Here is a 10,000-nt window from a genome sequence, read left to right as displayed (position 1 = left end):
GTGGCTCCCGTTCTCTTAATTGAATTGACAAGGCGCTGGAATTGATATCATTTAACACATTGATCTGAGAGGGAGATGGATGCTTTGTGAGAACAAAAAAAAAAAGACTCCCCCTATTGTTGCCCAAGCCATTCATTCCTCCATCCGCCTCTGCTGCCAATGTCCCACGGAGTGTGCTGATGCCGTCTTTTTTCTCTCTCTTGCTCTCTTCAAGTGCATTGTTATCTGTCTTTCTCCCTCGTTCTATCTCGCTCAGAATCTCACCGTTTGTTCATTTCTCCACTCATCTCAGCCACACTTTCATTCTGCCATCACGCCAGATGTCCCAGACTCTATCAGCTTAAAGTCTAGACCATGACTTGGGTCTGCAGTTCAGAGCATCCATGGGATCATTTTCTGCAGGAGAGAGAGAGTGTGTGTACATGAGTATATGTGTGTGTGTGTGTGTGTGTGTGTGTGTGTGTGTGTGTGTGTGTGTGTGTGTGCAGGCACGCGTCTCCCTCAGTGAGGTGAAATGTCAGGTTGCTCTCCAGCAGCTAACGGCTGCAGCTAAAGTGGTGGACAGCTCCAGGATCAGGAGGCCAAGGGGTCCTCTATGCATTTGTTTCAGTCATGCAGTAGACTGGCTGGTCTGGCTAATTAGCCTCCGCCCCCCTCTGGCTGAAGGCTAGTACTAATTGATGATTGGAATAAAATGGAAGGGTGGGCTCCTGTTCTCTGAGCCGTGTGTGTGTGTGTGTGTGTGTGTGTGTGTGTGTGTGTGTGTGTGTGGGTGTGTGTGTGTGTGTGTGTGTCTGCTCGCCTCCTTGTTAAGGAGCCATCCGTTAGCCGTCTGGGAGCGAGTGGGAGAGGGAGCCACCCTCGCTCATTACGATCTCCATTTCTCAGTCCATCTCCACACACACAGGCACGCACGCACACACACATACACACACACACACACTCATGCATGCATGCACACACACAGACACACACACACACACACACACACACACACACACACACACACACACACACACACACACACACACACACACACACGAGTGCATGCACACTCGCACGCATGCACACATGTTCATGCACACACACACATACTGTACAGTACACACACACACACACACACACACACACACACATACATGCACGCACACATGCACACATGCACACATGTTTATGCGCACACACACACACACACATGCACGCGCACACGCACACACACACACACACACACACACATCCCTCTCCACTCCCCCCGTCACGTGTGCTGTGTGTTGATGACGGGCGATGTGGGAATGGTCAGGAGGTTGAGGTGCAAGCGCTCTGCTTTCGGCGGTGAAACTAGCGCTTTCGAGGCGTCTGCAGGTCGGTCTCCCCCTCTCGAGGGCACAGCGGACCGGGCCACCCTTCAGGACGCCGTGCCCATAACTCACCCCGGCACCAGAGAGTGTGACGGCCCCGTAATGCATGAGGTTATTAATGGAGGCCTTTATTAGAAGAGCCTGGTTGAAAAATAATCTCAGGGGCACTACCACTGACAGGGTGGTGTGTGGGGGGGGCACTGCCACTGACGGAGTGAGTGTGTGTGTGTGTGTGTGTGTGTGTGTGTGTGTGTGTGTGTGTGTGTGTGTGTGTGTGTGTGTGTTTGTGTGTGTGTTTGGGGGGGGGGGGGGGTGGGGGGGGAGGGGCTGTGGGTAATGGTGATGATGACACAGGTGACCCTGCTCGTCATACATTACAAAACAATCGGCTCCGCCGCGTAGCCTGACAGAGCGTCGCTGCGCTGCGCAGCTTGGCGCGGCTGGCTGCCGGCTGTGTTCAGGAGGGCGCTCTTTAGCTCCGAGTCCATCGAGTGTCCCCCGTCGTCTGAGGCGACGGCTGCGGTACGGGCCTCACCCTGTTGTCTTTGTTGGGGCGGGCAGAGCGTGTGTCGGCGGGCGACCCTCCCAGCTGTGCGAGTGGCACATTAGCATTTGGATTTCCAGGCAGAGAGCAGTGAGTAATGGATTGCATGTAATTGCATGAATCACACAGCTAACACAGATTGATGCAGGCCATTCGGCACGTGTCAGCCCGTACACACGCGTATGCGCTCGCACGCACACACACACACACACACACACACACACACACATAAATGCACATTGTTAAGCAATGTTTATGTCATAAAGCCCTATCCTCATCCATTACTGTGGTTCATGTTGTCCTTCAACTGAAACTGATTGCATTGCAGACCTTGACATTTACAGAAAGGGTTGGGGTAATGCAGGTGTACATTTTTGGACAACTAGAACTCAAAGAGTAATTCAAAATGAAATATTTAGTAGTGCTTATGCTCAGTAGTTAAGGTGTCTCATGTCCATTCTAAGTAATAGGACCGGACAGTTAGACCGCAGGCCTGTGCTTCTCTTGACATTCTCTCACCTGAGGTCAAAATGATGACACAACAATGCTGTAGAGATGCACATGTCGGCATTATATCAAGATTTAGAGTAAAAAGGATGATATATTGCTTGGCAACAGTAGTCTCTATAGCAACTATTCTGCTACCCCTATACACAGAAAGAGAAGTCCTACTTCTGTCACCATACTGAAGAGAGTGCTCCGCTCTGAAAAGAGTACTCTTTTTGTGGTAAAGACAAACTGTAATCGCTAACATACTGGTGTTCAGATTCCTTCATGACTGGTCTTTTTTTCCGTCTTTGTACTGTGGAAGTTTGGAGTGTAACGTATGAAGCACTTTTGACCACAGCACAAAGATGAAAATAGCTGAAGATGAATTAATATTGTTTTCCATGCCAAGTAAGGCCTAAATATACTAAGCTATAAAACTTCCAAATTCAAAGCTGTACAATAAAACTCATTGATTTGTAACATGAATCACATGGTGAATTCACCCATTTTTTAAAACTCTAGACTCTAGCACGACGCCCATCTGTTGTTGACCATACACTTTACACAAATGCCTGTTGATTTCACACATACAGTATGTAGTCAATGAAAACATTTCTTGAATTCTTAGTGTGTTTCTTTGCAGACACGCTTACCCAATACCACAGTTATGGTTCTTTCTCCTCTGATTTACAAATTCTCACACACAATACGCCAGCAAACCTAATGTTCAGAACTGTACATTATATTATATAAGCTGCTAATTATGCAATAACAGCTGTTCAAAAGCTATACTGATAAGCATTTTTAATTGATTTTTTTTTTAATTGAGAAATCTGAGGTTGATTTACTGTACCGTAAACTGTGTAAAATAGATCAACAACAGCTGATTCTAATCTTTTTTGGAGACATAGCCAGATGCTTTATTGCAATCAGCTATTAACAATACTGTAAAAAGGGACTTTTGTAGATGTTGTTTTATGTGGAGAACCATAATTGCAGCTTTTTAGGAATGTATGCAATTTATTTGAGACTATCGGAACTTAAGGCCATGTATGTCCCATATTTTTGCAGCAGGTTACTGTAGTGTTGCTGAAGATTTTAATGCAGTGTTTCTCTCACTTACTGTTTAGATAAATAGCAATATCGGTCAACCATAGATCCAAAGCAGAAATCCTTGGTCATGACTGCTTATTGTCATGTAAACAAAGCAGACATCCTATATGAACATGTCTTGAAAAACCCATCACAGCAGTTGCAATCTATGATGTTGTGTGTTATCTCATGTGTGTGACATGATAGGGGGACAAGACTCAGCTACCTTCACCTGAGAGAAATATTGAAAACGAATTGAGCTGATTTTTTTAAGTCTTCAGCAAACATTTGTAAAAGCAACTCTGGGGATCGCAGCATGTGTCTTTGCACTTTTGCGGAATATTTTAATTTTCCTCATTTGAATTCCCAAGGTTCTTCTCGTAGACATCACATACTGTATACTTAAATAAAGGCCAAACTCAGTAAAATATGAACCTATTGTCAGTATTGGAGAGAAAAACATTGTGTTTTTAAAAAAAGCTAGACATGGGCAACATTATTATGGAAATGCGGCTATGAGCTTGTTGACTTCTTTTGTATTATTTTCCATACTTAAAAATCAAGTAAAAACAAAAAAAAGCAAAGCAAAACAAAAAATAAAGGTAAAATGACAAAAATAGTTGGGGCTTTTGTATGCTTGTGGCACCACTAGTGAAATGAGTATGTGAGTGTTTTCTGTTTAGAATTATGCTCTATGTCTCACAAGAGCTGGGGCCACACACAGTCTAATGCTATGCAAATTGCCTTTGATTGCTGTAAAGTGAGATCAGGGTAAAATATTGGTGGCCAGGGCACTTTTTTCCCTCTCTCTCCTTCTGACTCTTTCTCTCTCAACCTCTCCTCCCTCCCTCCCCTCTCCTTTGTCTCCTTAACCTCGCTTTCTCCATGTTGATGGTGGGCAATTTCCAGACTAATAGGAAACAATAACGTTTATAGCTTGATGGTGACAAACACATTGAGAGTGACAGAAAGCATTAACCTCAGAGGCCGGCAGTGAAAAAATGCACAGTGGAGACTGACAAAACACATGCTTCTCTCTCACTCTCTCTGTCTCCCTCTCTCTCTCTGTCTCTCTCTCTCTTTCTTTCTCTCTCTCTCTCGGTCTCTGTCTCTGTCTCACTCTGTCGTTTTGCCTTTTTTTTGGCGATCATAACACAATAACAACACACCACCTCCGTCTTTTTTTCCCCAGGATTGTCTCCATGTTTACATGTCCATAGCACATTCACCATAATATCTGTAGGCAATCTGTGAACTTCTGTATTGCTTTATACAAAATGCAATCAATTTCCACTCCCTCCATAATTCATGAATACCTCTCACAGTCAATGTTTTTCACCATCAAAACTACAACTAGAACTAAATTTTGCAGAATAAAAAAAAAATGTGTAAAAATGTGTAATTCTATGTCAATTTCACTCAAGTGTAAGACATCCATCCCATGCGTAGTGACTTGACTGCCCTTTGCTTTGCATAGTCGGACCCTGTTCACAGTACTGCACCAAAGCCCATTTGAGGTCTCTGCCAAACTCCATCTATCAAGGGTTTGCAGATGCTCTAAAGAATGAAGCTTTTTGGTCTTGTCTGGAACAGAGAACCAGAGGTCATCTAAAATGGAAGATTTCAATCTCCGGGTGTAAAAGCATAACAGCAGTGGGCTCTGAACTCTTCAATCAGATTTTTTTTTTTTTTTATGGAATCGTTTGCGAGAAGTGGCTGAGTACCTTGAACTTCAGTTTTGCAAAACAAATCAATTAGACTACCTCTGTGGTTATGTTTAGCGTCTTTTCCACAGCCTAGTACATTTTGAAGGTATCCTCTAAAGTCTCAAATGAAAAACAAAATCTAATTTAATGAGACAAATGACAGTTACATATCATATAAGTGAATGGGAATTATTTATGCTAAGCTGATGTCAAGAAAATATTCTCTGTCACCACTGCAGAAATACTGTAATGTAAAATGTCCAATAGGAAATGGCCCTGGTCCACGAGCCCCTCTGTCCCATCACAAACACACACACACACACACACACACACACACACACACACACACACACACACACACACACACATAGCCAGCATGCTGCTGATTGCTCCTGCTGCTATTGCTGTTGATGACGTCAATGTCAATACAGACCGCTTGAGATGGTGAGCGAGAGAGAGAGAGTGTGTGTGTGTGTGTGTGTACTATTGACAGTTATCTCTCTCTCTCTCTCTCTCTCTCTCTCTCTCTGTCGCTGTACATGTGTGTGTGTGTGTGTGTGTGTGTGTGTGTGTTTGTGTGTGTGTGTGTGTTTGTGTGTTTGTGTACTTGTGCGTGTGCATGTGCGCCTGCATGCGCTTATGAGAGTAAGCGAGAGAGACAGAGCAGTGAGATAGTGGGTTGCCTGGCAACAAAGCAATTAATTATGCAAGCCAGTTTTACTTTGACTGAATTTCCTCTTCCTCCACAATCTGTTGATTTATGCCTGTGGTCAGCCTACTCGGTCCTACTGCACAGCTGCCATTAATGAATTCATCAATAACAATTATGACTCGTGTCAGGGAGATAAACAAACACTCGTTGAGGACTGTGTAGCTATCATCTTAATTTTTTTGACTCCGTGGTGTAGTAGTCATCATGTAGTGTCGCCTAAAGACACCTGTAGGCACTCCATCCTCGTTTCATTAAGACGCAGAGCAGGAGGACTTTGGCACTCACAATGCAGTCAGAAAAAAGTGCTCTTTTGTGAAACATCCTCAAGGTGAAGTAAGAAGTTTGAACCAAGGCACGTCATTCTTCATATAGAAAGCTTTATTAGTAGGCTAGTTCTGAACCAAGGCACTCATCCTCATATAGAAAGCTCTAGTAGTAGGCTAGTTCTGAACCAAGGCACTCTTCCTCATATAGAAACGCTTTATTATAGGCTAGTTCTGAACCAAGGCACTCTTCCTCGTATAGAAAGCTCTAGTAGTAGGCTAGTTCTGAACCAAGGCACTCTTCCTTATATAAAAAGCTTTATTAGTAGGCTAGTTCACGATAGCTCCTCTTTTCATGTGTCAAGTGTTTGTGTTGTGGTTCATCCTGTCTCTGACAGGCTCTCCATGGTTTGTTTTGATCTTCTGAAGTGGGGCGCTGCCACGTCATACTGCATATTGTCTGTCGTGATCATTCTTCTATCGTAGGAATATGAATTTGTCATATACAGTACTCACAATATACTTGTATGACGATAGCGCGCAGTCTGCACATTTGTCCATATGGAAAAGGTGCTCTGCCTATGGGAATCATCTGCAGTGCTATGAGCTCCGTTTGTTTATTTTTTTACTTGTTTGAATTCAACTACTGAGAGATGTGTAACAGTATGATGTGTTCATTTGGTATGACTGATATTATATTTTGCATTATTTGATAAGCTTTTATCATATTGGCACACATATAGCGCTATTAACCCTCACCATTTTGAGTCAGTTTTTTTTACCTGTATCGCCAAGCTTTCTCTCTCTCTTTCTTTCTCTTTCTCTCTCTCTCTCTCAGTTGTGGAGCAGGTCATTATGTTAGCAAGGGTGCAAACGTGAGCAGTTTTATTCAGCCCTCTCACTACTTAGCCCACATGAATTCTACACAATAGGGCGTTAGCATTATATTTCACTTCTGATCACTGGCAAATACAGCCAGTCTCTCGCCGTTCCATTCAGTACAGCGCATTGCAGTGTGTGTGTGAATAATGTCACGTGTGGAGGTGTAGTTCAGATGTACTCATAACACCAGCTCTTCAGCAGACTTGGCAGAGTAATGCCAAGCGCCGTCGCAGACAGCAGTGGGGCTCAGGAGCAAAGAACAAAACATCTGGCTCACCATCGGGCAGCTCTGTTGACCGTTGAAGGGGGAGCGAGCGTGTGTGCCTGCCTCTTTATGTGCTTTCTGTCACTCCAAATGGAGCATCTGTGTTGCTCCCAGTCTGGCTGTCCAGTTTTAATTAGGCCGCTTGCCTAGCGCGCCAACCCATGGGAGGACCTGTGCATGGATCATGGGTGTGTACTGTATGTGTGTGTGTGTGTATGTGTGCACACTCTTTGTGCATGGTGTGTTTGTGCAGGCGTGTATGTGTTTTGTGTGAGTGTGTGTGTGTGTGTGTGTGTGTGTGTGTGTGTGTGTGTGTGTGTGTGTGTGTATATTTATTATATATGTGTGTTTGAAGACACAGAGAAAAGGGAGAGAGAGACAAGGAGAGAAAGAGAGAGGGAGAGAGTCTGGATGTGTAAGTGGAGTTAAGAGGCTGTGCTGTTGATGTTGCCACTTAGGTGTGCTTCTGACGCTCGTCATGTGCTCCTGGGGAATGCAGTCATGTCCTTCACTAACTCTTAATTGTGCTCTAACAACAGACGCTGTTGATGTGTGTGTGTATGTGTGTGTGTGTACACGTGTGTGTGTGTGTGTGTGTGTGTGTGTGTGTGTGTACACAGGTGCCTCTCAAAATGGATAAGTGGATCTAAGTGGTAATTCAGATAAACTCGGTGAAATTATTTACTTCTGTTACCATTATCCTTGTTTTGTTTTGTTTTTAGCTCTTTTGTTTATCTAATAAGCTAATGGACAGTAAAATGAAGTCAGACCTTACCCAAGGACAAGACTAACTACCTGATTGAGTGTGCTTCTGCACTGTCTGTGTCTACAGTTGCTTGCGTGTGCATGAGAGGTTAACATGTATTTATACAGCACTGTATGTGTATGCTGATGCTCCTTCAGAGAAGAGTTGTTCTCTGCTGTTTATCATATTTGTCGTGTAGATGCCATAAGTGCATCTACAACACTATCACAGCACAGTGATATCTGTCCTCTTATCTGTTAATGTGTCTGTTGGTGTGTGTGTGTGTGTGCTTGTGTGCTTGTTTTCTGTATGTTGTACTGCTGTATGTACAGTACATAGTAATCCCTGACCACAAGTTGTTTTGCTTTCCTCTGAGACAATCGATCCCCTCCCATGTTCTCTCAATCGCTTATACATTTCATACATCTGCCAACACTCACTGTCACTCACTCACCCACTCACTCACTCACTCACTCACTCACTCATTCACTTGCTTGCTCACTCACTCACTCACTCACTCACTGACTCATTCACTCGATCACTCACTCACTCACTCACTCTCTCACTCACTCACTCAGTCACTCACTCATTCATTCATTCACTCACTCACTCTCTCACTCTCTCACTCACTCACTCAGTCACTCACTCACTCACCCACTCATGCATGTGTCATTGTGTCTGCTGTTCCCTCCATCACTGATCTGCCTCACAACCCCTGCCGTCGCCTCTCCTCTGCCCCCTCTCATCTCTTCTCCTCTCTTCCCCACTCTTCTCATCTCCTCTCTCCTCCCTTCTCTCCCCCTCTCCTCTCTTCCCTTCTATTTCCCTCCCCTCCTCTCTTCTCATCTCCTCTCTCCCTCCTCTCCTCTCCTCTCTTTCCCTCCTCTCATCTCCTCGGAGCTCCTGCCCTTCTTACACTTGACGGCACTTAAAGGAGCACTCTAAAAGTGTTCCTAGAAAAAGGCTGTGAAGGTCCGCGGCGGCCCCGGTCCCTTAGCCTCCCGCTGCCGGCAACATGGCTTCCTACTTTAAGCGCGCCCTATCGGCTCCGTTGGACTCTGTGTTTACTCCACGAGCGAGAGCTTTTTGCCTATGAAATAGTAATGCTACACCTGCTAAAGCAGCATTCTTTCCTGTTGCTTTTCTCCCGCAGACCGGCCGCAAGGAGAAGGGCGATCCACTCAACTCCGCCATCGACAAGATGACCAAGAAGACCCGAGACCTGCGACGACAGGTAAACGTCTCGCACAGAGTGGTGTACGCACTCAAGGAACATCTGCACAGATATGCGCACACGATTACACACACACACATACTCTACACACTCACACACACACACACACACACACACACACACAGAAAGTAGGGTATGCAGTCATATGCACGGATATGCACACACTCACACACACACACACACACACATACACACACACACACGCACACAGAGACACACACACACAAAGTAGCACACGCTGGCATGCATGCACACACACACATGTACGTGTGCGCACACACACACACACACACACACACACACACACACACACACACACACACACACTCACACACAGACACACACACAAAGTAGCGTATGCACTCAAGGAACATATGCACAGATATACACAAATGCGCGCACACGCACGCTGGCACGCACGCACACATGCACACACGCACACACGCACACACACACACACACACACACACACACACACACACACACACACACACACACACACACATACGCATACACACACACACACACATATACGCATACACACACACACACACACATACATACGCATAGAAACGCTGAATCACATACTCATACTTTAGCACAGGCTAATGTGCGGAAGTTCAGCCCTTTTGTCTCCTAGGGAGCACAGTGAGCTCTGTCCTCTGTTCCATTAGCACCTGCAGTCCCAGTAATGGCACACAAAGTGTTCT

At 45.0% G+C, this 10,000-nt stretch overlaps 1 protein-coding gene across 2 annotated transcripts in view; it reads left to right on the top strand.

Moving 5' to 3' along the window:
* Nucleotides 1-10,000, top strand: part of ctnna2 (catenin (cadherin-associated protein), alpha 2) — a 413,529-nt gene that overhangs the window by 325,210 nt on the left and 78,319 nt on the right. For both annotated transcript variants that reach the window (XM_062520942.1, XM_062520937.1), the window contains exon 8: nucleotides 9,210-9,290. In XM_062520942.1, the coding sequence (XP_062376926.1) occupies nucleotides 9,210-9,290 (81 nt within the window). The remainder of the gene's footprint in view (nucleotides 1-9,209; nucleotides 9,291-10,000) is intronic.

The sequence above is a fragment of the Sardina pilchardus genome, chromosome 2 (assembly GCF_963854185.1).
Source record: "Sardina pilchardus chromosome 2, fSarPil1.1, whole genome shotgun sequence".
In the NCBI taxonomy this organism is placed as follows: domain Eukaryota; kingdom Metazoa; phylum Chordata; class Actinopteri; order Clupeiformes; family Clupeidae; genus Sardina; species Sardina pilchardus.
The sequence above is the reverse complement of the archived record's forward strand: the minus strand, read 5'-3'. Positions and strand labels throughout refer to the sequence as shown.